The sequence below is a fragment of the Zootoca vivipara genome, chromosome 2 (assembly GCF_963506605.1).
Source record: "Zootoca vivipara chromosome 2, rZooViv1.1, whole genome shotgun sequence".
NCBI lineage: Eukaryota > Metazoa > Chordata > Lepidosauria > Squamata > Lacertidae > Zootoca > Zootoca vivipara.
In genome coordinates this window covers 107928614-107941754 of record NC_083277.1, presented here as the reverse complement: position 1 = coordinate 107941754, position 13141 = coordinate 107928614, and the positions used below count along the sequence as shown (strand labels likewise).

The following is a 13141-nucleotide window of genomic DNA, read 5'->3' as shown; positions in this document are numbered from 1 at the left end:
GTTTCTCATTTGTCCTGGAATGTCCTTAGGACATCCCTATTTTTCATCAGAGAACTGTTGGAGGGTATGGAGATATATGACCCCCGAGCCAAGGAGCTCAGTAACTATACAGCCTTTAGAAGACTTCTTCTATATAGTGTATAGTGAAGTTCTTTTATGATTAATTATACATATTTTTTTATTTGTTGGAAGCCTCCCAGAGTGGCTGGGGCAACCCAGTCAGATGGTTGGGGTATATATGATGATGATGATGATGATGATGATGATGATGATGATGATGATGATAGGGTGTCCCTAATTTCAATGAAGAAATGTTGGAGGGTAAGAGAAAGGGAAAAGTCTCTCTTGAGAAATGACTCAAGACCTGTTGGCGCCTGAGGCAGCAAATCGAAGTGGAGCCCCGATGGCAGTAAAAGCACCACACAAAGACAAGATAACTGGCCAAATCTGCCACCTGAGGCAGGTTGCTTCACCCTGTCTACTGGTAGGGCCACTCCACATTCTTCATGAGATCCTGGACAACAGGAAGTAGCCACATAGACCTACCTGAGACAGGCAGGCCATTGCCCGGTTTATGAAAAGGGAGTCCCTTAATATTCACAAAGATAAAACAGAGAAACAGGTGTACATTCTCAAGTCTGGCACCATTGGCAATTAACGTGACTTTTGTAGGTGAGCAGTTTTGTCACATTGCTCATTACTACCTTAGCAAACCATAATGTTACTATTTAAAAAAGCAACCTCAGTCCTGAGATATGGCAGAAATGAGGTGGCTGCAGACCACAGCCACACAGAACTGTATTCCTATGACATGTTCAGGCACCAGTCATCCAACATACACTGTAATTATAAACCAACCTTGTTTTGACAGCAGAATGCTATCTGTACTCTCCCATTTTTGTCTGGTGAGACAGAGAGGCTGACACACAACAGATCTCCACATCATAGCTGCTCAACTTCCGGATTGGAAAATAAGGGATCGGCAGCGGTGCTGGGCTGCCCATGTCTACCTGTCTGGGCACCAGAAATTGCTTCTGCGCATGCCCGGGCATGCGCAGAGGTGATTTCTGGCAGCACTCGACAAGCAGTTTGGTCAGACTCATGTTGGTAGCCCTCCAGATTTTTGGACTACCATTCCCATCTTCCCTGACCACTGGTCCTGTTAGCTAGGGATCATGGGAGTTGTAGGCCAAAACATCTGGAGGGCTGCAGGTCGGTGATGCCTGCTTTAAAGTAACACTGTGGTTGTGACCTAAGCTGATATAGAACTGACATAGGTTTGTAACATAAGATACGCTTTTTGTCATATCTTAGGCTATTTCATCTGAGCACGTTGATGTGATTAGATCATCACATGTCCAATGTTTGGGTTGCGTGTGCTTAAATATTAATTCACAGAAGTATCAAATTTTCCATTGCCTTCCTCCCCCTGGTTCCCCAGCATTTGTGGTTCAGATGGAAGCATTCCTGTTGTGCAAACAGCCAAGAATGTGACTAGCAAAAACCGCAACCTCTTTTAACACACGCACACACCCCACAGAAAAGGGAAGTGCAGAGGAAGTGTCAACAACAACAAGAACGAGATGCTTTCCTCATTCATCTCAAATGCATCTCTCTCCTAAAAACCGCATGCTTGGATGAGATAAAGATTCAATAGTCTGTAAGCCTGTGTTTTCTTGACAAGACAGGATGCTTCAACAGTGTGTCACTGTGACTGTGTGGCTGTGAGATCACTGTACTGCAGAGACTGAAATATCCAGTTCACCCGTCTGCTGTTAGGACAGGGCCATTCGTTCCCCCATCCCTTTGACCTTGACCATGACACAACATTGTGTGTAACACTCCCCTACAGAGCCAGGAGAAAAACAGTTCTAAGAGACTCGCGTGAGCAGAGATCTATAAGCTTCAAGGGAAGGCCAAGACACATGCTGTTGCCATCTGGAAAGTCTTCTAAAAGTGGATTTCATTTGGAGGAAGTGATAAGTCAATGAACCCTTGCCTGCTAAGGATGCCTTGGACCCTTCAAAACATTAGATCTTATGCTCAGTAAAAGGTGATTCAATTATATCAGCCACCGAATCCAAAATGATCCTTTGAAACTGTCACATTGCATTGTGGAATTCCTAACACACCATTCCTGTCTATAATAAAAACAATAACAATAATATATTATTTATATCCCGCCCATCTGGCTGGGTTTCCCCAACCACTCTGGGCGGCTTCCAACAAAAGATTAAAAATACATTAAGACATTAAAAACTTCCCTAAACAGGGCTGCCTTCAGGTGTCTTCTAAATGTCAGATAGTTGTTTATTTCTTTGACTGTTTGACTGTTACAATAAACCATGGTTTACTGTGACAGGAAGAAGACCAGGCAAGCCTCAGGTTCGAATGCTCTGCCCTCTGCTCCCAGCTGCAAGGTGGAGATCATAAACTTTGTTTGTTTTTTGTTTAACTACAGCTTAACCATATCCAGACTTACAACTGTGGTTAATCTTAAACTGTGTTTTGTTGAAGCAAGTCAGCTTTTAAGTTGGCTCGTTCCAAACAAATAATAGTTAAGATTAGCTAAAGTTTACTGCGTTTGGATGGGGGCGGGGAGCAGTTGCAGTTAAAGTTCACGTAGGTTTGCTTCCATCATGATAAACCATCTTTCACTTTGCTGTCTAAATCCAGCCACTTCCTCAAAGTAAGAATGGCTGGTGTATAATGAGCAAAGCAACTTGAGATGTCTAATTACATTTCTAATACCAGGGCTTTATATGTATTCTATACTTTCAAAATAAAGAAATAAACCTACACCCAGACAATCCAACAAGCATACTTTCTCTCTCTTTTTGCATATTTACCATATTGGCCTGACTATAAGCCACACCCGCAAATAAGCTGCACCTTTAAAATTAAAGGATTATTTGTGGTTTGGCCTGCCTCCCAGCACTACTGCCCTGAACCTGGGGGGGGGGGAGCCGGTGCCCCACTCCCCAAGCCAGTGCAGGCACTCAGCTCTGAATATAAGCCACACTTTAACTTTTCAATCAGAATTAGGGGGAAAAAAGTGTGGCTTATATTCGGGCCAATACGGTATTTTTTATTTTGCTATCTGACATATTTGTGTGTGTGGCGCTACTAGTTATGGGAGCTAAGCAGGGCACCCAAGACCCACCCTGATTGTAAAAAATCTCATTTAGCTACTTCTTTGGCACCTGAGTTTTCAACACGGACTTCCCATCCACCTTCCAACATACTTCTACATCCATGAGACCTCTGGCTATAGGGCAGTATATAAATTCAATTAATAATAATAATATATTTCGAGCATATTTCCACACTCTTCAGCCAAAGGAAATGTTATGTTACAGATCACTAAGGAAAGACAGTCCCTTCCCTCAGGCTTACAACCCAGGGACGTAGCCAGGATCAAAATTAGGGGGGGCAAGGGGGGCCAAGGCACGGGGGAGGGGCCACAGTGGGGCAAGGAAAGCCATGATCGGCAGGGGCGAGGGGGCGCCAGGATCAGCCCGAAATTGGGCTGCTCTCACCCCCTCCTCCCCCTCCGCGATCGGCAGGGGTGAGGGGGCGCCAGGATCAGCCCGAAATTGGGCTGCTCCTCCCCCCTCCACGATTGGCAGGGGCGAGGGGACGCCAGGATCAGCCCGAAATCAGGCTGTTCCGACCCCCTCCTCCCCCTCCGCAATCGGCAGGGGCGAGGGGGTGCCAGGATCAGCCCGAAATCGGGCTGTTCCGATCCCCTCCTCCCCCTCCGAGATCGCCCTGGCTTTCCCTCCACCCGCACCACAGCCAGCAAGGGAGAAGGGAGATGTCCCTTCTAGCCGGCTGGCTGTGGGGCGGGTGGAGGGAAAGCCCCAGAGCCGCGAAAGCGTTTGGCTGGCTTTCCCTCCACCCGCCCCACAGCCAGCCGGCTAGAAGGGACGTCTCCCTTCTCCTTGGCTGGCTGTGGGGCTTGCGGAGGGAAAGCCAGCCAAACGCTTTGTGTGGCTCTGGGGCTTTCCCTCCACCCGCCCCACAGCCAGCCAGGGAGAAGGGAGACGGCACCGGGCGGTGGCGGGCAGTGGGGCAGGCTGGCCACCAGCGGCCCTGCTTCCAGGGGGGGCAACTGCCCCCTCCTGCCCCCCTGCCTACACCCATGTTACAACCCCCTTTTAAAAAAAATGACACAAAAGGGAAACTGATTGGAAGGGAGGAGCAGACAAGCGGAATCATAGAACTGGAAGGGATCACAAGGGTCATCTAGTCCACCCCCCTGCAATGCAGTAATCTTTTGCCCAACACGTGGCTTGAACCCATGACCTGGAGGGGGAAGAACAAAAACTCAAGCTCTTTGCTGAGTCATTCAGTTCTCCTAAGGACCAGCTGGAGTGGAAAGAGTTCAAGAACATGAGTAGCAGCCATCGCCAAAAGTTGGAGGTTGCTCAGCAGAGCAGATGGAGAAGCCTTGCAGTTCCATATGTCTCCCCCTATAGCCTGATGGAATGGCTTCTGCAGATGATAGTTGGAGTAGGGGGTGGGCTGATGAGTAGCTATAGTCTAAAAAACTAAGATTACCAGATGTCCCCATTTCTCGGGGACGGTCCTCGGATTTACACATCAGTCTCCATGCAAGATCCATTGAAGTTGAAAAGTGTCCCCGGATTCATTGAAAAAATATGGCAATCATAGTCTAAACACACTTTAAACACCGCCCCCAAAAGACGAAACCCAAAAATGGAAAACGAGCGAGGTCCCAACTAAAGAAGAATGGCAACAGAATATGCACAGCTTGCAGACTTAACATATACAGTGGTACCTCGGGTTGCGGAGCCGATCCGTTCCAGGGTGCCGTTCGCACCCCGAAAAGTCCGCAACCTGAGCAGCGCTTTTGCGCATGTGCGAAAGAGCGTTTCTGTGCATGCGTGAAGTGCGCAGAACGCCTCTGCACATGCGGCGAAACCCAGAAGTAAACACTTCCGGGTCCGCCACGTTCGTAACTTGGAAAAGCGCAACCCGCAGCGGACGCAACATGGGGTAAGATAAGATAAGATAAGATATCTTTATTGTCATTGTCTCCTTGCGGGAACAACGAAATTACTCGGTTGCTACATCCACTCCGATAAAGCATTCCGCATAATCCAAAATTACAAAAACCTAATTAAAAACAGTAAATATAATACAAAATAACAAGTAAAATAAGATGACTTCAAAGTCCAGGCTTTCCATTTAAGGCCAAAATTGCTCTAGAGAAGAAACTGTTCCTGAGACGGCTCGTTCTTGCCTGCATTGTTCTATATCTCCGTCCCGATGGCAGGAGCTGAAAGAAATGGTGACCAGGGTGCGTTGGATCTCTTGATATATCTAGAGCTTTTCTATGGCACCTGGTGGTGTAAATTTGTTCTGAGGTGGTGAGTGAGCAGTCAATAATGCTCTCTGCTGTTTTAATAATTCTACACAGCCCTGCTCTGTCCTGGGAAGTACAGCTTCCGTACCACACACATAAACCGTACATGAGCATGCTCTGTATGGCACAGTGATAGAAGGCAAGCAGCAGCTTTTGTGGAAGATGGTTTTTCCTTAAAATTCTCAAAAAAATACAGTCTCTGCTGCGCCTTCTTCACGAGCCCCCTTGTATTAACACTCCAGGACAGGTCCTCCTGTAACTCAATGCCTAGAAATCTAAACGTTGTTATGACTGTAGAACAGGGGTGTCAAACTCAAATTCATCGGGGGCCGCATCAGCAGTTTGGTCACCCTCAAAGGGCCGGTTGTATCTGTAGGACTATGTGTCCACTCTTTATTATCATAAATTATTGTCACTGCATTCAATTATTACTGTTTTTTGTAATAATGTAAGTAATAACTAGCTCTGAAAGCAGAAACATAGTCAGAATAATGGCAAGTAGATATTCAAATGTACAATTATTGTACAATTTATTGAAAAATGATTTTTTGTAACTGCACTGGGTGGTGGAGGCTCGCTAGGGTTTCATGCAGGACCTTTGCAGAGCTACTAGTACCTGGAGATGCTGGGGTCCTTCTGCATGCAGGACAGATGTTCTGCCAGTGAGCCACCACCCTTCACCAAAGGGACTGGCTGAGGTTGACTCACTGGAGCTGCTCTCCTGGTTCCAGGGTTTAAGGGCCAGAAGTATAAAGCAGCATCCTATGTTTCTGAGGAGAGGGAGAGGGAGAGGGAGGGGAGGGAGGGAGGGAGAAAGAAAAGAGGGAGTGGGAGGGAGAGAGGAAGGAAGGAAAGAGGGGAGAGAAAGAAGAGTAGGAAATAAGGAAGGGAATAAAGAAGAAAAGAAAAAGAAAGAGGGAGAGAAGACGGAAAGGGAGAAAGAAGGAAGGAAGTAGAGGGAAAGAAAGAATAAGAATGAGGGAGAGGAAGAAAGATGGGAAGGACGGAAGGAAGAAAGGAAGGAAGGAAGGAAGAAAAGAGGGAGCAGGAGGGAGAGAGGAAGGAAAAAGGTGAGAGAAAGAAGAGTAGGAAAGAAGGAATAAAGAAGGAAAGAAAAAGAAAGAGGGAGAGAAGACAGAGATAAAGAAGGAAGGAAGGAGAGGGAAATAAAGAATAAGAACGAGAGAGAGGAAGAAAGAAAGGGAAGGGGGGGTCGCCGCCTTGATTCAGCGCCAGAAAAGAGCGCGAAGGGACCCAGGGGCAAAAAGCATTTCCCGTGCAGCGTGAGGCAGCGGGTGTCTGCTTTAGGAGAAGTGTGTAAAGCCTCAGAGTTGCACGTTCGTGAGGCTGAGCCGCTGCTGAGCTCACGTTCATGAGGCTGAGCCGCGGCAGGAGGAGGAGGAGGTGAGGCAAGAGGAGGAGGAGGCTTGTCGGGTCGGTGCCCAGCAGCGCCGTGCGGAGAGTCCCGAGCCTCTGGGACGCAGCAGTGCTCTGTAGCACTTTGAATCCTCCTCCTCCTCCACACGGCACTGCTGGGTGCTTTGTCTGTGCTGCAGCAGCAGCAGCAGCAGCCGTTTCCAGGCGCCGAGCCGTGGCAGGAGGAGGAGGATTCAAAGTGCTACAGAACACTGCTGCGTCGCAGAGGCTCGGGACTCTCTGTGCGGCGCTGCCGGGCGCTGACCCGGCAAGCTGCCTCCTCCTTCTCCTGCTGTGGCTCGGGGCGCTCCACGCAGCGCTGCTCTGACCGCCTTTCTACACCCCCCCCCCGCCCCCAGCTGTTTGTCGGCACTTTGCCGGCGCGGCGCTTCAGCAGCAAGGTCCTGCTGCTGGGTCCCGCTGGCTGGGGCGCTCGGCGGGCCATATGACGAGGTCTGGCGGGCCGGATTTGGCCCCCGGGCCTTCTGTTTGACACCCGTGCTGTAGAATAAGAGAACAAGAACATACGTTTAGAGAAGATTGGAAAATGTTTATTGAATACACGGGGGGGACTTGTGTACACTTGAAAACGTTGACAGCATTAAGATAAATTCAACAGTGTAAATAAGTTGTGATGAGTGTAATAAGGGAATACAGTACTGAATGGTTAATTTATGTAAAATATGCAGGGATTTATGATATGCAAAATGAACCATGGGAAGAGAAGAAGGGAAGTCATTGGTATTCTAAGGATGTTTAAATGAGTATTTTAAATTGTAAAACAGAAAATTTAATTTAAAATTATTATTATTATTATTATTATTATTATTAAAAGGTGAAACCCAGAGGAGGGAAGAAATCTGAGATTCTTCCCAAAGCTGAATTCACCCCGTCCTAACCTGTGAATTCTCACATTCTCAAGATGTGTTTTTTGATGTTTTAGAGGATGATTACCGAGATATAACATCATGAGCATAGCCAGGAATTATGTTGCGAGTAGCCAGGGTTTATTGGGGTGGAGGGCAGGACACGTCTAGTAGATTCGGAATTAAATGTTTCCACAACAGTTGTTTAAAATTACTTTCTTTTGACCCCCAAGTGCTCAGAAAAATCTGTCAACATCCTTTCTACTTTTAGTTAAGTTTTTATTTATTTATTTACCTGATTGCGGGGCACCTGCCCCCTGCTCCCCCCCCGCCTGCTACATCCATGCATAACATACGGTACGTGACGCGCTTCCAACATGCAAGTTCAAGCCTGCCCCGCACGGCGCCGTGAGTTCAAATGCCAAGAATCCATCAAACCAGAGCTAACTTGGAAGCCGTCCGGGAAACTTTGGCCGCCGCTTGGAAAGCATGCAGCGGCACTCCTTTCCCGGAATGTTGCGTTAAAAGAAGGGTGGGAGCCGCAGGAAATCCCACCCCTGCCCCTAGACGAATCCCCTCCGAAACGCTTGGTGCATTTGCGCGGAGGCTTGCTCGGATCCTTCGGGAAAGGACGCCTTCGGGAAAGGACTGGAGATGCGCGTCTGAATGAGACTCCGCCCAAGGGGAGCGCAGGCTGGCGACCTTCCCCTTTGCGCCTTTGCGCGGCGGCACTTTCGCTTCCAAGGCTGTTCCCTCCCTGCGCGGCACGTCATCCTGGACTAGGAGCCCGTGGGGCGGCGCGGGGCGAGCACCTGGAGGCTGCCGGGCCCCTCCTCCCCTGGCCGGGCAAGGGCGTCCCTCCAGCGTGCTGGCTGGCTGGGGCGCCACAAAGCAGGGAGCTCGCCGGCCGGCTGGTGGGGAGAGCGAGCTCGGATTCTTGCTTGGCGTGCCTGGAGACCCGGGACTCACTCGAGCATGGCTTTCGGCAAGAGTCAGAAGGATCCCTTCGGCACAGCCGTGGGGCATCTGATCGGTAAGAAGCGGCATCTCCCCCTATCCCGCCCGCCTCCCCTTCCTGCCAGCCTGTGGATAGTTGCCCCCGAACTGAGCGGAGCGCCAAACTTTCCCAAGGCACCACCGTCCTATTTTTAGACGGGGAGGGAGGGCAGCAGCGCGGTAGCGGAGGCAGTCTTTGCGCGCCAAAGGGTTCAGGTGGCGTCTCCAGGTCTGTAGCCGTGGGGGAAGACGCTACCTGCCAGTGCCTGCAGTACTAAGCTAGCCTTGCCAGTGGTGTTACTTGGGGCAAGGCAGCGTTCCCATATGGATGTAGGCGGAGAGGGAGAAAAAAGGATAGTTTATGCTGCCCTTCCTAGTTCTGGAAACCTAACAGGCTTCTGGGTCAGCGGGGCAGGTAAGGGGATATTCAGCCCTGTGTTTAATGTTTTTGCACCCCCTCCTAGTGGATGTAGCCAGGATTTATGTTAAGGGGCAGGCTTTATGTTAGGGTGTCCGGACCTCAGTTAAGTATTTTTATTGATTGGGGGGGGGGCAACTGCCCCGCTTGGCTACACTCGTGCCCCTCTCCTATAGATGGAATTGTGAGTCACCTGCATGGGCAGGGTGCTTGGCTAGATAGCTTTTGGAGTTCCCTTCGGATTCTGCTTCAAATCTGATAGGCCAACTTTGTTGTATTTTTTATTTTTGGGTGGTGATGGCTTCTGCTCATTTTTCTGAGCTGGTCTCCTGGACTCATGCCTCAAAGTTCTACTTTAATGGCACTGCTGTACTGGCTGATACACTCAGTAAAAATAGAGTATGTACTGTGGTTTTTCAGCTCCTCCAGGCCCATAGAAACCCGAGAGCTACACCAGTTACTCTTGCCCCTCTAGAGGGTTCCAATCCCAGGTCCCTAAACAATTTCTTTGCTGTTGCCGTGCTAACTAGTTTCCTCCCACCCACTGTGCTTTAAGCAGCTGTCCCATGAGCAAATATCAAGCAGCTGCATTTTATTTATTGCTATTATTTTTCAGAAAATTTATATGCCGCTCAACTGTAAAGGAAAAACAAGAGCAACCCACCTTAAAGTGATTTACGGGAAAGAACCAAACCATGACATTACCGTGTTTCTCATATTATAAGACATGTCTTATATTTATTTTTTCCTCAAAAAAACACACTATGGCTTATTTTCAGGGGATGTCTTATATTTTTCCTCCTCCTCCTCCTGCCATGGCCGGTATTGCTGCTGTGCCTATCACTATGTCTTATTTTCGGGGTATGGCTTATATTCCTTGAATGCTTAAAAATCCTGCTATGGCTTATTTTATGGGTATGTCTTAAAATATGAGAAACAGGGTATCAGTGAAAACAGATATTTGAAACATTCAAACATAATTAAAACCAGCAATAAACTAAAAAAAAAATACTGATTAAAATGCATGTGTTGTTATTGATCAACACTGTATCTTGATGCCAGGATAATATTCGCCTGCTGAAATTCTTATCAGGGAAGGCAGAAAAGCCTCACCAGGAAAGGAGGAGAAATCTTGATAGCCCTATCTCTGTTTTGGAGGTCAGACATCACTAAGCTTTAGTCAGCCACAGAGGAACAGAAGGTCTCCTTGTTTGGCTCCAGCGAAATAAAACACCGCCCAGGTTGCTGTTTGTTCAGAATATTTCTTAACAATCCATCATCAATAGAATCCAAGCTGGTGTGTGCACTGCATTCACACAGCGTATAAATACTGTGTAAAGTTGACAAGACGAGCTTTACTGCATCAGAACACAATAAAGCGAAAAGCAGAATGGGACCCGATTCCAACAACCCCCTACAATCTGAAGTGCCAGGGCTAGTAGAAAAGCGTTTCGCCTTTTCTGATACCTGCGGACTGCAGTTCCCAGCCATGGAATGCTTTTTACTTGTGCTTTTCTTAGCCACAAGTGTGGAGGCTGGAAAATGTGGCGGATTCCCTGCCATCGTTAGACGTGTGCCTTCTTTGAACCAGTGTTCAAAATTAGCCGGGCGCCAGGCGCGTTTTGTGACTGGCGCGGGTCCAATTGCGGCCACATTGAGATCTCTGGATGCCAGGTTGGCGATGAACATCCCCATCTGGCTGGCCCCTCCTCAGTTAACCTCTACAACAACCCTGCAAGGCAGGTGAAGGGGCTGTGACTGGCCCAAGGTCACCCAGCGTGCTTCGTGACGGAGTGTGGATTTTGGACCCTGATCCCCCAGGTCCTGGTCCAACACTCTAACCACTGCACCGCACTGCCTTCCTTGACTACTTCTGCTGTGGGGCAGCTATATCAATTAAGTAGGCAGATAAATAGGGAGAAAGCAAAATGTCACTTGGAGAATATTTTCCTTGAAGCTTGAGTTTGTCTTTTTCTGGATTGCTTTATTTGATGTTTTAATGTGTTGTGAACCGCTTTGAGATTCCCCCCCCCCATTACTATATAAAGTGGTATACTGTAGAAATGAAATGAATAATAACAATAATAGCTCTCATTGTGGAGGCGGGATGGCACCTAGACTGTTGTGGCGACCATAACATCAAATAAAGAAAGGTGTTGGTAACCCGAGGTGCCACTGTATAAGCTAATTGCCAAATGGCACCATAACTTATACAGTGGTACCTCCGGTTACCAACACCTTGGGTTAAAAACACTTCTGGTTACAGACTCCGCTAACCCGGAAGTAGTACCTCGGGTTAAGAACTTTGCCCCAGGATAAGAACAGAAATCATGCTCCAGCGGCGCGGCGGCAGCAGGAGGCCCCATTAGCTAAAGTGGTACCTCTGGTTAAGAACGGTTTCAGGTTAAGAACGGACCTCCGGAACGAATTAGGTTCGTAATCAAAGGTACCACTGTATATCTGAGTTCCTAACACTGCTTAGGAACCCCTCTCACTTTCTCTCCCTCAGGAACAAGGGAGGAATAAAAGTTCCACATCAGGAATGCCTCCGCTTCTCCAAGAGGTGGCCTTGCGGAGGCTGCCCAGGAGCCTGCAGCTCCAGCCTCCAAGGAGCATACCACTGCAGCAGCGGGTCAGTGGGTGATGCATTCTTCGGAGGCTGGATCTGCTGCCCCTGTGGATCCTGCCTCCTGAGGCGGAAGCCTCATCTTGCCTTACAGGTGGGCCAGCTGTGCTTCACATCCTCAACACCGCTGACTGGTTCCAGTTAAGAGCTCAGAACCCACCTGTCAGTTCTCCCTTTGCCAAGCCTCTCTTTCCTTCATCTGGGGTGCCTGGAGCCCAGGCTCCCTGCTGCCGTGCTCAAAATAAGGAATACATTGCATGTTGGAATTCCCCGCTTCACCCTGACACATGTGTCGAGTTGGGGGTGGAGGGAAAGGCATTCCTTTAGCTCCTCTAGATTGTGAGGATGACGGGAGTGGTGGGAGACTCGCTAAAGGAGTGACTCATCAAGGTTTAGCGATGCTAGTCCATTCTCCCCAGAAAAAAAAGGGATTTTTCCGCTTGTATTATATCAGGGCTGGGGAACTTCGGGTACTCCAGATGTTGTTAGGGCTAGAGCTGGGTGATAAAGGTAAAGGTAAAGGGACCCCTGACCATTAGGTCCAGTCGTGACCGACTCTGGAGTTGCGCGCTCATCTTGCATTATTGGCCGAGGGAGCCGGCGTATAGCTTCCAGGTCATGTGGCCAGCATGACAAAGCCGCTTCTGGCAAACCAGAGCAGCACATGGAAACGGCGTTTACCTTCCTGCTGTAGTGGTTCCTATTTATCTACTTGCATTTTGACATCCCCGTCACAGGGATTCGAACCGCCGACCTTATGATCAGCAAGCCCTAGGCTCAGTGGTTTAACCCACAGTGACACCCCTATTTTCAATGGAGAAATGTTGTGGAGTATGGAGTTATGTGACCCCCCTGCAGCTTCTGTGGCTTCCGATTGGCTGCAGGAGCTACCTGCAGGAGCTACCTGCGCAACCCCGGGACATTCACCACGCCCCTGGGGTGTGCGCCAGCCATGCCCCCACCTGTTCTCCGCTCTGGGGGCTGCAGCATGTTGCTCCGCCACTGATCACAATGCTGAAAAACAGCTATTGCCCAGCCCTAGTTAAGGCTGATGAGTGTTGAAGTTCCCCATCCCAGTATTACCAGAGGCAAAGGAGGCAGAGTTTCAATGCCCTTTGTACTTATGCAGAGGAGGAAGTTTCAGCGAGGGCAGCTAATGTTGTCATCTTTGCAGGATAAACATCACCTGCTAACATTCCTACTTTGCCTAACAGTTATTAATAAAGTTGTAGAAGTCTGGTCCTCCTTTGCAACAGGTCAGCTCAGCCTTCCACAAACTGACAACCCCGGTCAGCTGCAGCCAGTAAAATGAGTGGCAGCCAAAATACCTGGAGGGCACCAGGTTGGGGAAAGATAGCCCTAAGTCTTTGCTTGCTGATATCTAGTAAGCCACTTTCAAAGCATTTCAAAGAATCAGAATCCTAGGT

The 13141-nt window shown here is 48.7% G+C and overlaps 1 protein-coding gene across 1 annotated transcript in view; it reads left to right on the top strand.

The window, feature by feature from the left end:
- Window positions 1-8308: 8308 nt before the first annotated feature.
- TOM1L1 (target of myb1 like 1 membrane trafficking protein) overlaps window positions 8309-13141 on the top strand; it is a 52646-nt gene continuing 47813 nt past the window's right edge. Inside the window, exon 1 of the mRNA XM_035103829.2 lies at window positions 8309-8707. Within this exon, the coding sequence (XP_034959720.2) occupies window positions 8650-8707 (58 nt within the window). The 5' untranslated portion in view covers window positions 8309-8649. The remainder of the gene's footprint in view (window positions 8708-13141) is intronic.